This window comes from Odontesthes bonariensis, chromosome 21, assembly GCF_027942865.1.
Source record: "Odontesthes bonariensis isolate fOdoBon6 chromosome 21, fOdoBon6.hap1, whole genome shotgun sequence".
In the NCBI taxonomy this organism is placed as follows: Eukaryota; Metazoa; Chordata; class Actinopteri; order Atheriniformes; family Atherinopsidae; genus Odontesthes; species Odontesthes bonariensis.
The window spans coordinates 18,439,015-18,459,756 of NC_134526.1; the positions used below are offsets into that span (position 1 = coordinate 18,439,015).

The 20,742-nt window shown below is 39.9% G+C and overlaps 1 protein-coding gene across 2 annotated transcripts in view; it reads right to left on the bottom strand.

The window, feature by feature from the left end:
• LOC142372066 (voltage-dependent T-type calcium channel subunit alpha-1I-like) overlaps window positions 1-20,742 on the bottom strand; it is a 184,505-nt gene that overhangs the window by 134,401 nt on the left and 29,362 nt on the right. For both annotated transcript variants that reach the window (XM_075454847.1, XM_075454846.1), the window contains exon 2: window positions 4,014-4,284. In XM_075454847.1, coding sequence (XP_075310962.1) covers window positions 4,014-4,267 — 254 coding nt within the window. In that variant the 5' untranslated portion in view covers window positions 4,268-4,284. The remainder of the gene's footprint in view (window positions 1-4,013; window positions 4,285-20,742) is intronic.

A 20,742-nucleotide genomic window follows, 5' to 3' on the forward strand; every position in this document is an offset into this window, starting at 1 on the left:
TATGTATTTCATTTAGGTGCAATCCCGCGGGGGAGAAGCGCACTTGGAAGCAGTTTAAAGGAGCACTAGGTAGCATTTTCACCTAAAATTATAGCCTTCAGGAGTTTAACAAAAGGTTAAACAAGTCAATGGTAAGCGAATGAAGCCTGTCTCGCTCCCAACAGGGGTCTGTATGCTGAAAATCCCATATGTAACTTCGGCAGGAGCGACCCGCTTCTGAAGTGTCGTGATGCACGAGAAGAGTCGTTTGTGTTTACGGCACTTAGCTAGGTACTGTATGCTAGTTGTAGTTGTAGGCTATGTGTTCGCTTGCGTTAAAGAGCCAACACCAAGCGTTTCCTATTCTGCCTTTCACAGACTGAAAATGAAACGTTCGATGTTGGCACTTCTCATCTTTGTGAAATTTCTCCAAGCGTGATCTTGTTCATCTACCATAGTGATCTGCGTTTTAGATCACAAAGAGACAGGTGATGACGGTGCTCTAATTCCTCCTGAGTTCGAGACGTAGCCTAGCTTCAGAAATACACGGACTGACCTGATTAGAATAAGAATAGCGTTTTGATCCGAACAAGAATTGTTGTCTACTCTGCGTTTATTGCGGCGTGTGTTGGTAGTGCCTGCGCGCATCTGTCTAAGATGTAATTTTTGTAAGTGTCTGCTAATACAAAGGAATCACTCCACGAATACACCATGATGAGGGAAGAATCCCATTCAAGATCAGCAACAGTCCATCCATTCATCCATTATCTGCCGCTTGTCCGGGGATCGGGTCGCGGGGCAGCAGCCTGAGCAGAGAAACCCAGACGAGCTGTCCCCGGCCACTTCCTCCAGCAACAGGATTATAGCATATTATCTTGAGTTCTCTCTTCAGAAAATCTCTGATTATAGTATCTTACGTGGGCAGTCTACACTTGTGAATCAGATGACCTAACTGCACTGACTAAATAACACAACGGCAGCATTCGCCACGATGTTTAGTTAGTGGGTGTGTACAGGTGGGCATTTTTACGACAGTGTAGAATTTCAGTTTGACCAATAGAGATCGCTATACTGCCGCTAAACTACCTTGTATCCCTTTAAGATGAAATATAAAAACATTGTTCAAACAGGTGAGACCTCGGCATGGAGGTACCTCATTTTGATCATGTTTTACACTGTAAAATAAATATTAAGTGGCTATTTGACTGTGCAGTTATTTTATTCCCAACATAATGATGTTTTCACACACATAAACTATGTCTTCTCATATATATCATCCATTATCTATACACCGCTGAATCCGTCAGTCGGGTCGCGGGGGGGCTGGAGCCTATCCCAGCGGTCAATGGGCAAGAGGCGGGGTACACCCTGGACAGGCCGCCAGTCCATCACAGGGCCACATAGAGACAAACGAGACAAACAACCATGCACACTCACACTCACTCCTAAGGACAATTTAGAGTCAGCATCTATATCATGTTCTGTTAAATAATTAAGCCTATTTAAACTAACACAGACTTCTACTGAGCCAACACAAAGAAGGCAGATGCCCGTAAAACGGGTGGTGGCCACCACCTCTAACGGGAGGGCAGTGGCTGAGGGAATCCCCGGAGGGAATCCACCCCCAAGACACGAGTGCCTTTATAAAATATAATAGGCCTATATGTATTTTTTAAGCCTATTCATACAAATATTTATTTGTCTTTTATGTCTTTTTTTTCTTTTGTCCCAACACATTCTGATGGTGCCGCTCAAAAAGATAATTGTCTGTAAATGCAAAAATCTATGCGCGGTCTGATAACCATCTCCAACGAATATTTATTTCTCTGCGCAATAATGCTGCACCTTCATCCACGGGATCGTTGTCAAAAGGACATGTTCGTGAAAAAAGTCGTCTCCTACTGTGCCTAATGGACTTCTAGAAGTAGAAGAACTCACTCTGCTGACTGAATGAATGAGGAAATCAAATGGTGTGTGTGGCTGAAAGAGGGCGGAGACGGAGATAAACTCGAGGTTTCTTGAATAAAACCTGGTCCCGACCAGGTTAGTCTGTTACTACGGTAACTGACCGAGAGGTTAAGTTACCTCTCTTTGCGAAACAGGCTAGAGTTACCCCTCTTTCTCGGGGTTGAGTTACCTCCCTTTGTGAAACGGAAACTCAGGGTTTCCCTCATTTCAGGGTTAACCAACTCAGAGTTTTCACTAAACCTGCTTCGTGAAACGGACCTCTGATCTCAACCTAATATGACAACAATTCACATGCTTATGTCAAAACTAAATGCAAAAACACCAACAGCAAACTGCAAACAGTTCCAGACAATGCAGACTCATGACAGATTGTAATCTACGCATGCTGGTCCATGTGGTCATTTTACAGTTCGGGCTCATAAATTGTAGATTAATGAAATGTTCCTTTTTCATTTCTCTGATGTGATACTGCTTCCATTGCGCTTCTGATCACGTTTCCAACACTGTCACAAAGTATAATGATGTCAAATGTTGCCAGGTTGAGAACATTAATACCATGTTGGGTGGAAGGACAGGGTGGAAGGTGTTTTCAATACTTATTGCTGCAGGTTCTGTGACTCGACACACTACATGAAACAAAACAACTGCTTCCCAAAACAGTGACATCTCACAACTTTTAAGTCAAGATTGTGAAGCTACTACTATTGGATGCTTGGACAGTAGATCGTATTTCACAATTGGTGAGACTGGGCTGTGCTAGTAAAGGCCTTGCAAAGCCTTATAAGAAAGGTAACCCAATATTTGGTGATGTCCGTAGGTTTCAGACTTCAGTTTGTTCAAGCCCGTGATAAAAAATCTGAGTTTGCATTCTGATTTAATGTCATATCTCTTGTGGTGGCATACAGAGCCAAAACTATGAAAATGTCCAAGGATTTCAGATTTTTGTGCTGATTTTGCTTCGACTCAAGAAGGAGAATGTAAGGGAGAAATCAGCTCATCTAAGAAACCCACAGTTTGCACATTTGCCTGTAAATCAAATGGGTAAGTAGTGTTTTATCTGAAAATACATTCACTATCTGTTAAGAAATTTGATGATAAACAATGAACAGTGAATAAAAGTAGTTACTTTATGTTGAATTGCACTATTCATAAGGGTAATTGCACCGAAAAAATGTCAAGACACAATGCTCAATACCTTCTATGACTAGAACACCACTATAAGATTAGCGGTGTGCATCAGCTTACAGACAAATCAACTCTTGAACACACACACATAACTGCAGCAGTGCAGCACAAAGGCCAGTGTTTTTGTCTGTCCCCAATGTGGAGAGGATCATCCTTAGTCCCACTGCCACTATCAGTGTCGTCAGAGACGAGAAAAGCACAAGCTGAAGGCACATACACAGCAGCTCACTCACAGATGTGCATGCACACAAATGTGCAAATTACATCGTCTAAGCAGTGCAACGGTGATTGCTGCAGTTGCACTTCTGTAAGGATGTCAAAGAGACTTACTTTGAGAAGACTCCAGGCTGACCCCTGTAATGTGGTTGCAAATCCACAACACGAAGTCTTAAGAGTTGATGGTGTATGTTGTGGGGCAAAAAGATATATATGTATATGTATATATATATATATATATATATATGTGTATATATATATATATATATATATATATATATATATATATATATGTGTGTGTAAACACAGAATATAGTTGCCAGAAGTGACACAAGTAAGTGAAAAATAATAGCAGTGCTGGATCATCAGAAAAAAGGCTCTAGAAGGGAGGAGCAGATATGGAGTAGAGGAGAGAAAAGCATCAGTGTTGGTAAAGGGAAAAATGAAACGGTAGTGGAGTGAAAGGAAATGAATTTCATAGGCAAAGTGAGTGTCAGTGAAGGGAGGAGGTACAGAATGATGTGACTGATTTAAAGAGGGGATAAGAGAACATATAGATAATCTATAAGCACTACTGAAAGATTACAGTTGTGAAATAAAATATGATAATGGGATATGCAATAATCATGTTCAAGGTTAATTTCCCCCAGTGAATGAAAGGATATGGGCTGGAGACCATACGGATGCACCAGTTGCGAGGACAGGTGGTCTGCTTGAGGCAAAAGAAGACCACAGGCGCCAGCTCGGGGAAGGGCACCACGAAAGTGCTTAGGTCACTGCCGATTGTGACGTCATCACCTGGACCCACTTCTGCGATGATGTCATCGTCATCAGCCTGCGCCGAGCTGTATTCCTCACTCTGCCCTGGCCCTGCTGAGGAAATGCTCCTCAGCGGCACAGGACACTCCTCGCTTGTCATGGTAACGCAGCTGAGGTCTGAAACACAATGAGGAGTGACACTGGGGTTACTAGAACTAAAAATAGCAGTTCAATTGTTAGTGTAATGTTCCTAATATTCATCTAATACACACATAACTACAAAGCTCATAAAATCACCGCACAACTCTCAGGCACTTTTCTGATTGTTCTAGCTTCAGTGGCCCGTTGCACACTTTGAAACATCCAAGAAACACTTCACGATTTAAGAGAAAATAAGGTTTTTACTGACAACAATCACCTCATGCACACTGAGGTGTACGATAACGGAGAGTAAATCTGTGTCAACAGCCATTGCACATTCACTGACAAATCATTTAACCCCACTGCAGTGTTGAAGGGCGCAAATAGCTTTCCATCTCCAACCACTTTGCTCACGAATAGATTCACATTTTCGCAGAATGAATCACACAAATCTCACACATATATATATATATATATATATATATATATATATAGATATTGTAAAGGAATTTTATTATTCTGTTTACTGCATTGTCAATCTAACGTGTGTATGTAACGTGTGACTAAGCATTGTGTAGTCTTTCTGGCTCCCGGTGTGGACAGATCCCCAAGATACCGTTTCCTCGCTTCAGCGTCAAGCCAGATTTTAATGTTGATTTTAATGTTGATTGTTGTTGATTGTTGTTGATGTTGCTCATGTTGGGGGTGGTGGGGGGGTAGTATGTGTGCAGTGTGGTTGTCGGTGTGATGTTGTGTGTGAGTTTATGAATTGAATTGATTTTATTACTGATTTTATTATGTAAAGCACTTTGTGTTGCTTTTTTCTTTAGTATGAAAGGTGCTATATAAATAAAGTTTGATTTGATTTGATTTGATTAAATGCATCATTACTCTTATCTGTTATCACATGCACATCCTGTGTCAACCTGAGTGATGAACAGTAAGTCACTTTAGTCCTGGTTCTTTGGACTGAAAACACACTCAAGCACACACAAGTGAAGTCATACAGTCTCAGTTTGCTTAATGTGTCCATTCAACAATTCTTCAACATAGCAGTGCAAAGAGCAACTGTGCTGATTGGCTGATGTGGAATGAGCCCTGTTATCAGTTACTGTCAGCCTATATAACACTGACAGTAAGCCACTCAGTTGGAGATCTCCCCATGTTCAGAAATGAGCATGGTGTATGTTTTTGTGTATGTAATAAATCTATGAAGACTGCAACGACTTTGTTCAATTCTTCCACCGTGCATTGAAAATTCCTTGACAATATATATATGTTGCTGGTAAAAAAAAAGTCGTCATATTTGATTGATGGTTCAATAACAAAAAAAAAAGAACAAATTTTGAAACGGGCAAAGACGGACAGAATGACACGTGCTATTTTGGTTCAGCCAGCTCTCACATGCATCCAAATAGCAGGCCGGCTAAGAAGTTGTCCAGTAGCAACCACAGCCTAAGTGAATGCATAATAACACACTGGACTTGCTATACTTTTAACTGGCAGCCAAGGAAGGCAGCTGACAAGAGGCAAGCAGCCAAGCGAAGGCTTAATGTGTGTATAGCTGGACATATGCGCAATCTTGCACATATACCCACACATATAAACAAACACGTATTCTTGTTCTCTCACACACACCAATATATCCTTGTTTAGCAATGATGTATATGTAAATGTGAGATTAGGATCATGTATTAGATTGCTGCATTAGTATTTTAAACCATGAGATCATGCATGAGTGCTCACATTTAGTACTACAGATCTTCATGCAATGGCCATAATCAGATAATGTGTGTAGGTGTGGTTTCCTTTGTATGTGTGCAAGCAGCAGTAGATGTGTTTGTTTGCACTGAAGCCCACAGTAGGATTAAGTACCAGTGGGAACGCAGACTTGGTTTTTATAGGGTAATGATATTAAAGGCTATTCATTACAAGCTAAGAAAATAGGATAGCAGTGATTCAGTAGGCTGAATCTCTTACAGCTTCAGAGATAATCCTCTGACAAGATGTTGAACTAGGTAGACATCAGAAAGTGGAGGGAGTCACCGACCACACACAGTGACATGGTATATAACTGCTTTGTGATCATTGGCTCGTGAGTGTCCATGTATTATCTCGTGAATACCATGCTAATAAATGTTGTGTCTCAACCCGTCTACCGTTTCGTCCGTTTCCAGCTGCCCATTTAAAACAGCCTTGCCATAGCAACAGCTGCTTCCTGTGGAGGAAGGAAGTTTATTCTTACTCTGTTGTGCTTTATTTCCCATGACAAAGCCTCTTAGGGAGACCTTGCAGCTATTACCAGCGACTACAGTTAAGTCGGAGACAGCTCTGCAGAAATGGTTGAAAGGGATGTGCTCCTGTGTGTGTACCCTGTTTAAGACTTTCTCTGTGTTGATGTTTGTGTGTGTGTGTGTGGCAGAGACATCAAAAATATCACAATCCTCTAAGATTTGTTTATCTAATTTCTCTGCTCAATGATAATCACCTTTTTTTCTTTTTTGTGGTTCTTTCCTGGGGGTCGGGTAAGCCTCCTCTGTTTTTTTGTGTTTAATGATGACGACTGATGAATGTGTGTGACACAGAAGCTGAGCTGGAGAGCTTTGGAGATAGACGACGCACAAGTCTCTAAATGATGTCTCAGCACTGACACATACACACAGAACACATTCACACTTTCTCAGCATACAGGCTCTCGCACATTAGCACCCTTAATTGGGGTAGCGGATATACAGTCACTCATTTAGCTGCACTATGAGCTAAGGCCTGTGATGAGCTTTGGAAAAACTTGCTTCCCCCTCCCACACACACTCACTGCGACAGTCTGAGAGACGCAGGAAGAGGCTGGATGGAAAACAACAGCAAAAATATAGCCCAAATGGTTTGAGCAACACATTCTTCCTTTCAGTCTTTCATATGGGCGAGCTGAATACAAAATACTTTAATATAAAGTGTTTTCGGTCCTATCTGAGTGTTCACAGGGATCGAAAATGTCACACTGAATGCCCAAGGGATGAAAGTAATTCTAAAAATCTTACTGAGTGACTCAATGAGCTCAGAACAAAGCTGAAGATAAGGAACTGGTGGCCTAAAATGAAAATCCGATTCCAATGTTCCCAAAGCTCACACAGTTATGTTTGACTGTTTATGACCCTTAAAAGATTTTTCTGAATTCTCTTCAGGAATGTGATCTAAAACATCATCAGATTTATGCACAAATCTTAAAAGTAGATTGTGAGAATCAAGGTAAAAACATGAGACAAAATGATTGTACTTGTCATATATCTATTCAGACAAATTTTCCATTATCACTGACTCATAGATCCTTAATGCTGGTAAATGTCATGTGTACACATCTTGTCTCGCTGCATGGCACAGTTTCTGCTAAGACTGAATATTTAAGCCGTCCTCCGAGTTCATTGCGCCATCGATGATCACAAACCAATATGGCCCAGATACAACAAAATAGGTCCACTTTATCATATGAACATCATTACTTTTACAGACGGGATAACGTCTTTATGCAATACAATGTTTCCCTTTCTCCAAACATAATGCCTCTCATTCAAACCAGAAAGGGTTTGGTCTCATCTGCCTTCATAACATTTTCACAACAGACTTCTTGCTTGTCTTCATACTCTTTGGAAAACTTCAGATGGGCAGCGATGCTCTGTTTGGAGAGCTGTGACTGTCTCCTTGCAGCTCTGCCATGCACAATGTTGTTGATCGTTTTCCTGATAAGGGGCTCATGAAAATTAACATCAGCCAGTGTTAGAGAGGCATTTAGTTAGCGTACCAGTTACTCTGGATTTTCTTTCTGACCTATAGGACTTTTACACGCCTTGCTCTTGGCTCTTCTCCTCCGATGGGTAGCAGTGGTCTTGAATTATGTACCTCCATTTTTACACAATCTGACTGTGGATGGAGTCTAAACTCTTCAAAGATTGTTTTGATAACTTTTCCAGCTTGTTGAACATCAATGATTCTTACCCTGAAGCCCTAAAAATTCTGTTTTTTTTCTGTTTGTAAAGTCAAATGTGAGGCCATCTGTCCAAAAGCTAAAGCTGGTCTAAAACTGGGGCATGAAAAGGGAAATAAATCAGGGTTATGCTTTGATCCAGTCATAGTCCAGACCTCAGTCTGATTGAAATGCTGTGACAGGACCATAAGCAAAAAAATAAAAGATGCCTGTAAACCTCAATGAATTAATGCAACTTAAAAAACAGTGGGCAAAAATTCCTCAACAGTGAGGTAAGAGACTGAGAACGTCATACAAAGAAGATTTACATCAAGTTCTTGCTGCTAGAAATGGTTCTACGAGCAACTAATTTATGGGGTGTGATTAGTTATTTACACACTGCTTCTGCATTTTGGCTTGATTACTTTACCCAACAGATAATGGCATCTTGTGAAAATACCATATGTTGTTTCTCATCTGAGGTTGAAATTGCCTAGATTTAAGAGCTGGTGAGGACCAGATGATTCTTTATCATCTCCCGATACATAAGAAATTAGAATTGGAAAAGGTTGTTTTTCAATTTTCAGTTACGGAAGACAACTCAACTGTGAGCAACATCAGGACATCTGGAAAAGGACTGATTGTGTATCTACACACTGTGGAATAGACTGTAATCCTCAGTTTATACAGGGGGAAGTTATTAAAAGCTACACAATGTTGCATTCTGAGCTGCAGAAACTGGTTTGGAAAGTTGCAGAGGAAGATGCAGTTTTTAATTATTAATGTTTTTCTTAAAAAAAAAAGCGGGTATGATTTGCGCTGTATACGTGTTTGACAATTTGTGTGTTGGATAATTTGAGTCCAAAACAGCCTGGCGGTCAAAATAAGTTAAGATTGCAAGCTGCCTTGGCATTGCTTCAGTTTATTCTCCTACTGTTTCAAAGCACGGTCAACGTGGCACAGTGTTATCAGCTGTAAATACACAGATCTGATACACCTAAGTCCACACATTGGTGTATGCCTGCACTAAAAAAGTGAAAAGATGGACCATATTTGAACACACAAGAGATATCCCTGATGATTGGTATGTCCCAGAGGTGTGCGTTTGCGTCATAAGAAGCATGATGCTCCATTGGTCCACTCAAACACAGACGGTGGTTAATGCTATAAGAGTCACTTCAGGGCAAATATCCCTTGAGGTGGCAATTTAGGTCTGTGCAAATGCTATGCAGACACTTCAACAATTGACACACTCCCTGTCTCATTAATGCCAGAATTTGCAAACCAGTTTTGACACCTACTGCTGAGTGATCAAAACAACACTTTGCTATATTAATGAGACTACAAGCATATCCATTGATGGAGTAATATACATTTTAAAAGCAGCAACTAACAGGGAAGTGTGATGGCTTGCTTTTTGACAGCGCTATAAATTTGCCCTCTAAATGTGATAAACGTGCCTCTCGCATAATGGAGAAGATCATAATCTTCACTCTGCATCTTTAACTTGCCAAGTAAACTTTAATATGTCTAGTTCAGGGTCATTATTATGTCTCAATGCGTCAGCTTAGGAGCATTGTTGACCGTGATGTAAGAGTCATATTGCTTGTTGTCAACTGGTTCTGACAAACTTCACAAGAAGGCTCAGAACAACCACTGCCTTGCTGTTTCAAATCATTGTTCAATATACAGTACATTCTGCATCATTGTGACATTATTTTCCATTGAACAGATTACTACAGCTGATTACTTAACCAGACTTCAAGGCAATACAGAACAACAGAATAAGTTTCCTATCCTATTTTTTAAGTAGGTACACCGTGTCACATGTGAATAGAAATAGAGTGCAATGATTTGCAGATCTCATAAACCAATATTTCATACACAATGGTACAAAACAAATCAGATGTTGAAAGTGAGATATTCTACCATTTCAGAATCAGAATCAGAATCAAGTTTATTGCCAAGTAGGTTTGCACTTACAAGGAATTTGACTTGGTGTAGTTGGTGAAGACAATATAGATACTGAATCTAGATATTTATACAATATAGACTGTGTGTTAATGTAAGAAAGTGTTAGCTCATTTTGAATGGGATGGCAGCAACAGAATGCAGACGACTGCACAAGAGATGACAAAATGACTGAATGAAGACAAGCAATGAGATCAACGAGGATGTGAGGCAAGAGAGCTGATGAGGAGGCAGAAGAAAAGAAAAGCTTAATCACTCTATCTGTGTGGCATGGCTGCTGCAGCTGCAGTACCCTGATGTACATTGTTCAACACTATTTGTGATAGCGTTCAATAAATCCAAAACTTTGTAATTTGTTAGGTTTTAACTCCAAAAGGCAACAAACAAATATAGCAAATATTAAAACAATGATTACACTGAACACAACTCAAGGCTTAATTATGTAAATAACTGTAGGCTAAGAGTAAAGCTAAGCCCTCCAAAATCCTTCATCAAGATGAAGGAAATGTTTGGGAAATGCTGCTCTGCAATGCACATTAAACAGCATGTGCTCTACAACATGAGCACAAAAAGGCCTTTCCTACAACATGCTGTAAACACTGAGAATAAAGGAACAACACATATTACATAGGGATAATCATTTTCTTTTGTTTGTCTGTGTTAGAATAACTAAAAAACACGTGTTAACGTAGATTTTAATCAGTTCCGTGCAGAAGCAGGACTGCTGATAATTCAGTGCAAGAAACCTGCATCGCTGCACTGTATGACAGTTTTATATCCCAAATTCAGACTTCTGAGCTCGTGTCAAATTTTTGTCAAGAAAAGGTTAAAGATATCCATGAGCTCTGCAGTGAAATAGTTTGTTACTCTGACAACCAGACTGTCTGGGTTATTTCAGTTAATAAGGTGACATATGGGTGTCGAGCCCATCTCCAGCTTCCAACAGCATTTTCCTGACTCTGCATATTGGATGACCATGTGGGAGTTTAAGATTTTCTATTTTTTTTTCCAACTGAAGTAACACAGGTAGAAAGGACATTATTTTCTATTTCCTTCATGATGTTCCATACCAATATATTTGAATAGGAAATAATCTGGACGGCAGGGAGTAAAGCATACACACTATATCTCTATGAAGCCACCATGTTGGAAGTCTTACAGAATTAATCCTGACAATGTCATGCTGAAAACAACACAGATCTCCTCGGAAACAATATTGTTTCCGTGGTGCCGTATCTTTCTCCAACACACCTCTGAACCACTGATACCTTGACACACTTCAAAGTGATCCATGGGCACTGATGCACCTGCATACCACCAGGGATGTTAGCTTTTGCTCATTTCACTTATAACAGCTTCAAAACAGAAAACAAATTAACAAATTACAAGCTTAGGTTATTGTTGCATTTTAAAGAACCTTCTCACAATGCATTTTGCATTTATATAAATATTTATATATCAAAATGAGCAACATCAGCCACATTATAATTAGGCAGTGAAGAATTGGAGATTATTAATTACCTTTACGATTGCACAGAATCAAATTATTTCTTCATCTTCGTCTTGGTCTGTTGTCCTCTAACAAAGCTTTTAGCACATTTGAGCACACATCTTATGAAACTGGTTACAGCTTTACTGAGTACGGAAGTAAATTCAAGATAATTTAGTCAAATGCATTCTATTTTATTCCTCTTTCTTTTATCTTTCTTTGGAGTTACGTAATCTATCTAAATTTCTACGCATCCTCTCCCTCCACCTCTTTGTTGTTCCCATCTTCTCCCCCTTGCAAACTGTTACAAACTACATCTCACTCTTTTTCCAAACTTCTCTCTGACTGCGTCTCTCTTTCTATGACGAAGAACAGGCTGAGCTCTGCATCAGAAATCATCTTTAGAGAGTTGCTGCCAGTGGATTACACTAAAGCAGTGGCCTCAGCGGTTTAATCTGTTTTAACAGCCTCAGCTCTTACCAAGCATTTGAATACTGAACATGTCTTTGTGTATTTAAGGCAGCATGACTGCTGTTTGTAAATCCTTACCATCACTGTGAAAAGCCACTGCTGACACTAATGAAATGATTTGTGCCATTAGTGGCAACTCTTAGCTTTTAGCATCATGCTAACAGCTTTGTTTGGGTCACACTTCAGTTGAAGTTTTATACCAAAAATGAATGGTCTGAGAGTAGGACTAACGGGGTGAGAAATGATCAAGAGAGAGTTAAATGGAGACTGGAACCTATAAATGTGATCATGGCTCACTGCACAGAGTACAGAAGAAGTATTTACAGAACAAGAACACTATAATGTCACTTTTCATACTTTACCAATGTTATCTTCATGTTCTTTTCATCACGTCATCTGACACGTTTTATTTTAGTTCAGTTTCAGTTTCACTTCCGTTTAATTAAAAAACTTTACAAGGTAACCATTTAGCCTGATTCAAAATGGGATAAAAAGCTAATCTTTTTTTTTGCTAGTCCAATAAATTGGCACACAGTGCATGCTTGAAACACTAACCAGGGGTATAACAGAGAGAAACAGTTCATGTTTATGTTTATCCATTTGGCAGATGCTTTTATCCAAAGTAACTTACACTGGTAGGGTAAGGACCCCTACCAAAGGACCCCTACTGGAGGTAGGAACTTTCATGCAAGGGATATGAACCCAGGTCACCCATATGAAAGGTGGCAATCTTAGCACTACACTATCCAGTCCCAGTTCATATGCAGTTTGTGATAAAGTCATTTGGACTGTGGCGTGATAGCAAGACCCGACAACTTAAATAGGTAACAAGCTGCCAGCTAAACTCAAAAATCATGATGATGGATTCTTAATGTTGATTCTCTGGCTCTTCCTGAGCTTCCTCTACACCTTGCCAACTGACTGATGTACTTTAGTTTTAGAAAAGTTGCCACATTGAGCCTGGGCTTTATTGTATTTAATGTACAAAAACAGTTACCTGACTTACTGCACCCCCCCCCCAAACAATCAGTCACAATAACATGATAAATTGATAAGGATCATTTTATACCCTTTTATTAGACTATACCAAAAATTTGCTCTTTGTTTTCATGTTTGCTGTTTGGTTGCAACAAGTCCTCCACCTGAAATGGTCATGTAGGTGATTTGTTCATACCCTTCAATAACAACATCGTGTTACGAACTGCCCCTTTAAACAGCCTTTGTGTGATGTAAGATCAAGAAAATCACAATTCTGTCAACACCACAACAGCACTTTACCAGAGCACTTTAGTCTCTTCCAGGTTGGGTTTTGACAATATTATAATTTGGTCAGGGTTAGGAATTAATCGTGGTAAGGGCTACAATACATTATTTTGGAAAATGATTGCCACCTTCATGCAAACTGTTTCTGCTGGTTATAGCTGGGCATCGGCTGTATCTGCTGAACAAACGCCGCATGGACACATTTAAGAAGGAGGAGGACAGTCTCTTTGGTTGACAGCACAAAGAGGGTGGAGGAAGACAGAGGACAGGATGGACTCAACATAATAAAGAAAGCAAGGTAGGAGGTGGATTGACTCATTCAGATAGCCTGGCAACTCCGGCTATGAACAGTCACTCAGTAATTTGGCAGTTTTGTATTTATTTTTTTCACATACAAAAAAATGATTTTTCAGCTTGAATGCTTTTAAATTTTCACAATGTGTGTGGAAGCTCTACCCTGCATTCTCACTTTTACCTGTTTCAATTTCAGGCACAGCTGTATTGCACTGGCTATTATAATGAGATAAGCAAGTGAAGTTCATGTTGACATTTCATACTCATGGCTAGTCTTTACAGTAAAAAGCCGTTATCTGAGTAATGGTGGACTGTGCCCTGGCAGAACGTTTTGCACAGCAATTTTAATCTGATATAAAACAGACTCTGTTGGGTATTGCAAAAAAGAAACTGAATTTCATCTAAAACAAACAGAGCCAAAAGCAAAAGTAAAACCTAAGTTAGACCCCCTCAAGCAGCTGCCAGTTCTCTCTGTTACACAAAAAATAGTGTGAATTCTAGTCTTACACCTCACTTTGTTGGATCCGTTTTGCCAAAGATTTTTTTTTATTTCTGTAGCAGAAAATCTGGAAGTTTGCCAGCACCTGACCGCATGGCAGACTCACATGCACTGAAATGTGTTTGGGTCTGAACCTGCTGCCACAAAAATAAATCCAGGACAGATTGCAAAACACCAAGAAGAAGTTTGACAATTTCCTGAGAACATTACATTATCATATCTTAACATAACAAATAATTGGTGTACTGTAAAAATAGTGTACACTGAACCTTTAAGAGTCTCTGACAGTGGCATGATATTTCTTCTCTTGATTTTTCCTTTTTTTACCATGATTCAAAATGAGAGGAGAGCAGAAAGACCTGACACAGCAACTGATCCGTCTAAGACTAACTCAACTCCTGTCACAGACCAGTTATCTGCACATTCATTATCTTTACTGATGTATATGAGCTGGTGTAAATGATTTGGGAAAGTGGATTTTAGCGTTTTAGCTCTACCCATGCATTGTGGAAGTATTTCTGCACGCACTTCTGGGTGTTATTGACTGATTTATTACAGACTCCCCCAGTTTCCCAACACAAATCCATATTGGCGAGGGAGGAAAGGTGCAATAATGCTGCCAATGATTTACTATTGGAGCTCTTGCTGTCATTCGTTCACCCTGATAAATGACATGCATTTCTCTCTGACTGCCCATGTGTGAGGCAGAGAAAGCTTCTTGTAAGCGTGCCAAATAAGAGAAATGGTCAATCTTATAGGTTGATGTGCCAGAGCTTTTACTACGCCTGGTTAGCTGCGGTGACTGTGCAAATGTGTCTGTATGCGTTTCCAAAGCAGATCAAGCAGTAGTCCGATCTTTGCTGTGTACACCAACAGAAGCACGGGGACTGAAGACAATCAATTCAAATTAGAGACAGACCACTGCACATGCTGCAGGTGCACATATATTAAATGCGCAGTGTGTGTGTGTGAGAGAGATGCTGCCCTCCATCACATATTTTGTTGTCCCACAATATTCTCTCCTTTGCTTCACACATGGGTGTGACACGTCATTGTCACACGTGTTCCTTCAGTGCCTAAAAGCACTATCATCTTCCTCATTCAGAATGCAAGAGGGGCTGTGTGACCCTGTTAAAGACAGGGTTTTGTGATTTCAGCTGTATTCTGCCAGCTTCTGCCTCCTCACCTTAAACTTAACTGAATTGTTAACAACATTGCTGCTTGCAATATGCAGCACGGATGTATGTGAGGGGCTGGAAATCTATTCTGTCTCACTGTATTATATTTGAAATTACCTGAAAGCTTATTGCCTTAAGATCAAAGGAATGAAGTTCTGGTTAACGTGGGCTTTTTACATGGGAAAACAAAATGGGGTGGAGAGGAACAAAGGTTTGAGGGAAGCACAAGTGATGGAGGAGGAGAGGTAACGACAGACCCATTCCTCTTTTCCCCTTTGAGAGGCAAAATGCGTTGAACTGAACATCTGTCAGCACTCCTTATCTCTTCTCCCTGTGTCTTTTCACTGTCTGTCTGTCCTTTCAGAAATCTCTTTCTCACAGCTTTCATACCCTGACAGGAAGCTGCCATGCAAAGTTTAAAAACTCAGGGAGAAAGGGCGTGAGGTGATATGTATGCGCACAAGTGTGTGTTTGTATGTAGCTTTGTGTGAGGGAGGACATGAGACGAAGAGAGAGCAGACAAAGCCTTGATATCAACCCTGAGTAGGCATGCTTGAGAAATGAGAGCTGCCTTGACAGAGCGGGTGTGCGTGTGCGTGTCCATGTGTGTGCGTGTCAGATCTCCATATTCATGGTTCCTGCTCTATCATCGATGCATTCTGTGTGTCTGTGCCAATGCAGTATGCACATGCTTGCATGTATTTTTATTTGAGTTGGCAGCACATCTGAAGAAACAATAGGAAACAGGTATGACAAATGCAAAACAGGTAAAGAGAAGGAGAAGAATAATGGCATGCTGAAGGCTATCACCTTGTAAGCATGAGGTAGGGAATAGGCAGGCCTTGAATTGGATGCTTGATAAGAACATGTTATATTAGCCAACAAACAACTCTACTAAACATTCTGGGTTGGTGAAGGTGATGGTAGGATACAGACTGGTCTTGTATAACTATCTGACATAAGCATGACTTCATAAAGACGTACATTGTGGAGGTATGCGATAGTTGAAAATGATGTGCTGGTTGAAGAAAGATTATATAATACTTAATTCAACTATATAATTAGATATATGCCAGCGTGATCATAGACCTCAGAGGGTTAAGACAAAGCAGTTGTTCTGGCTGGGGGAGTGGGAGAGGTTCTGTTCAGGTCTATGATGCCCCTCAGAAGTAGTAAACAAATGCTGCGGACTGTTTTAAAACTTTTTCACATATAATGAGAGACCTGTCCAAGGCGGGTTACAGAGTACAGCACTTTGTACAAATCTTTTTCTATGTGATATGTAAGGAGTGGATTAGCTGTGCATATTCAGTAGTAGGTTTTCAAACAGCAGCAAAATACACAAGAAAGCAAGCTGGAGCGCCTCTTTAGCACAGAGGCACTGCCAATTCAAAATTAATGAGGAAATGAGGAAGAAAAACTACTTCTGCTAAATCAGGATAATGTCTCGCTGCGCAAACCACACATATCTATTAAATATGACTAAGTATTTTTAGTGCATGAACTTTATCAGGTAGCTTTTTGCCTTAAACTAAATAAACACAGAATGAAAACTACATGAATGTGCCTTTAGTTTGAAGTTTTAAGGCATTCTCACACCAAACTAAAGAGTGAGCAGCAACAAGAGGACCTTTGCTAGCTCCCCTTGTGTTACCAGTAATGGGCAAACAAACAGCATTTGCATAGCATCAACTGCTAGCCAGACAATCCATGCCGTGCAATAAAAAGATAGCCAGCCAGTGTAGGAGGGAGTGCATACAATATATAATAACAGAAAACCCGGAAGACAGAAAAAAATAAAGAAAGAATTTTAACAATGTTACAATGTTGACAATGTCACCAACATTCCAGACAGGCGTCACGGTCAGTTGCTGGTTTGGTGTATAAGGCCTCTTAGATTCATGCCCCTCGGTAAATGTCCTCCATCACGTCCAAAGGGGGATTTTTGTTGGCCTTTGTAGTTTTTCAATTAATTGCTAATTGCCTTTCTTTATGCTTTATTTCAATGGAAATACTTTCAGAATGTTCAACTGAGACTTCAACTGAGGCTTTCTTTCCACTTAGCTTTATCTTAAACAACGACCGTTTCAGTTGTAGAGTTAGGAGAAAATCATGCTTTGGCATAAATGCAACCTTTCAAAACCCTATACATTCCTCAGACAGTATGGAGCACTATTTGTCTCACAATCACTGACAATTTATGAGTCATCATATACATTATGTTCCTTTTATTTTTTTCTTTAGACAAGCAAATTGTCAACACATTTAACAACAAAGTTTGTAGAGACCAGAAGATAAAATAAACTCTGGGCAAAAATAGACAGAAAGAAACATGATTGAACAATGACAGGGACAGGTAAACACAAGACAGAGGCGTGTGTGGGCAAAATAAAGGGGAACCATGGGAAAAAACACAAAAGGGAAATTAATAAAGAGGGAAAAAAGTTGGAGGGCTTGGTGTGAAACGGGTGGATCAGTTGATGGAGACAGGTGAGACAGAACAGACAGAAACAAAGGAAAATAACTAAACGAGAAGAAGGACTTAAAGCGAGCGTAACAGACAGAAGGTGAAGGATGAGAAGAGATTGGAGAGCTGAAGGGGGAAAGAAGCAAAAAGCTAAGTCAGGAGACAGGGAACAAGATTGTGTGTGTGGAATATGGAAAAGCCTTTTCTGCTTATCCACAGAATCATAAAGCACTTTAAAGGGAATATATATCGTAATATAGGCATGAGTAATGCTGATACATGCACATACAAACACCAAAGCCTGAATCCTCATCCCTTCACTGGCCCCGTTTTGTTTGTCATTATACCTCTTCTCAAACCTTAGAGCTCAAAAGAAGCCACGTGGCTTCCTAATTACCTAATTTGCATCAACATACACATTGTGCAAGATGGAAGGAGGTGGGCGGTGGAAAGAGGAGTAGGGGGAGGGGGGTAGAGCTTCACCTGGAGAAAGGAGGACGGCAGACAGATGCATGTTTAGGAATAGAAAACTGAAGGCAACAGAAGTACGAAGCTTGCTGACAGAGAGATAACTGTCACTGCTATTCTTTTTTTTTCTCTGATATTCTGCACCCTGTTTTCCACCCCTTTTCCAAAATAGCTGTGTGCTATTAGTTTCTTTACCCCCTCTCCTACTTTTGCCATACTGTTGGTAGCCTAATGCCAAGAGCCATTATTCTGTTCCGCCCCACGTCATGTCCTTCTCCCTCAATCTCCACTTTCAGCGCCGTCTTCACCATCATTCCCTGCCTCTTTTCATGTTCTTCTCTTCACTATTTCTCACCCTCTCACTGCTTCCTTTTTTTTCTCACAGAGTGCTGTGTCAAGTCTTTTCACCCTCAGCAGTGTGAAATGAGATTTGAATATGGCTCTTAGAGCATTTGTGGATCGCCTCAACCCCCACCTTCTGTCCACTCACACACACACACACACACACAGTGAAAACTTGCACATGTACATAAACAGAAGGCCACTCAAAGATAAAGGATTGTGACACCACATGAGTGCATGTCAAGCAAATGGATAGGGGAGAGATGAGTGCAGGAAGCTTGAGGAGACAGCGAGGATAGGAAGGTGAGGGGTGGAAAGGACAAGAAAGGTGAGGGATGAAGATGTGAGAGGCAGTTTGGGCTAGTGTAGAATCATGAATATAAAAAGGGGCTCAACAAGAGAAAAAAAACGTATAAAATGGATGAAATGAGACACAGATAGGGGATCAAATGGGGTAAAAATGAATAGTATCGAGAGAGGGGGAGACTTTCATTTAAATGCATAAAGTTAACCAATGTCTCTGAGTGGAGACCCTCACCTGAGAGAAGCCAGGCATGCAAAACCAAGTTTTAAGCGGCCACGAAGTGGAACGATGAATGTTATGAAGGTAAACACAGGCAAACTACACCCCGACTATTTGGTTTTGTATAACGTTATGTGACTTTATTACAGGAACCAGGAAAAGGATGCGCTGTCATCAGTAATTACTAAATACAATGTGTCATTTTACTTTGGTGTGCAGGGTAACTATATTGATTATGTAATTGCATTATAAATGAATGTAGCCACTTTGTACAGTTCAGTGGCTGATTCAGTTAATTTGGATCAACTAATGAAGACAGCACTCATTATCATCATATCATTACCATACTTTCCAGATCTTTATGGACTATCATTTCGACTGAAGTTTCAGTGTTCTCTCATGCCTGAAAGTATTCAACTCTCAGCAGTTACGCAACATAATCAGTTTAATTCTATTACATTCGTAAAACTTAGTTTATACATGTACTTCTATCCAGATTATGAAAAGGCGTTTGTAGTATTTCGGTTTTGTGTGACGCATGTACATTTCTTATCTTAGTTACAGAAAGGTAGATGCAGAACCTGGAATAGCAGCTTGATACAGAGATACTTGCAAACAATTTCCAAAGGTTTCTGATCATCCTTTGTACATACAGACTGAAGTGAAATCAAGATATGAATATGAATAAAGTGACACGAAAAAGAGTTTTACATGTTTAGTCTTAATATGACATGAAAAACTGGAATACTGGTGCAAAATAAATGCAGTCTTTGTTTAGCGACTCCTCAGTTTTGATTTGGCCAAAGGAAAAATACCGTCTCTGGAGTTTTTGAAAGCTTTGTGATTATTGTCATTCATAATCTTGCCAAGTTCTCTCTAACCATAGAGTCCAAGGTTGTTTGTTCTTGACCTCACGTTTATGGAGATTTTAGGGAACAAAATTTACTGAAGTTTTTTCATATTGATTTAAAAACAGATGAAGGACATTACATTTGAGGTGTTGTAAATCCATAAAGTCAAATGGGTTTGACAGCCTCACCCATTCATTAATTCAATCTGCATTGTAATTATCCAAACAAGGAAGTCAATTCATGCTCTTGTAGAAGCTCTGCTACTCACTTTGGAATACATCGAACATTTAAGAGTATTCTGTTGTGTTTTCTGCACATTCTCTTTCTGTTGCCAACAGTTACCTAATGGCTGTCGACAAATTTATTATTCAGGGCCAAATGTAAAATTTCTTTTGAAAATCAAGCCATGAATTTATTCTGCTGATTAGGTCAAATGTTTTCTTAGTCAAATGATCATTAATTCACTTTTTCTGGATGCAGACAGAGTGCTCGTTTCTTTTTTCACAAAATTTGAATTTGTGATTGCATGTATAATTAAACTTGTCAAATCACGAACATTGCGACTGATTAAATTTCCAAAATGTGTTGTTTGACAGCCCTAAGAGACCCTAACTCTGTAAGAATTGTACCTCAATGTTTAGCAAATGCAGTGTCTCATTAGACAGTTGCAGCACAAGCATTGCTTACAATAAGATCGCTGAGCTAAGTTGTTGGATTTTC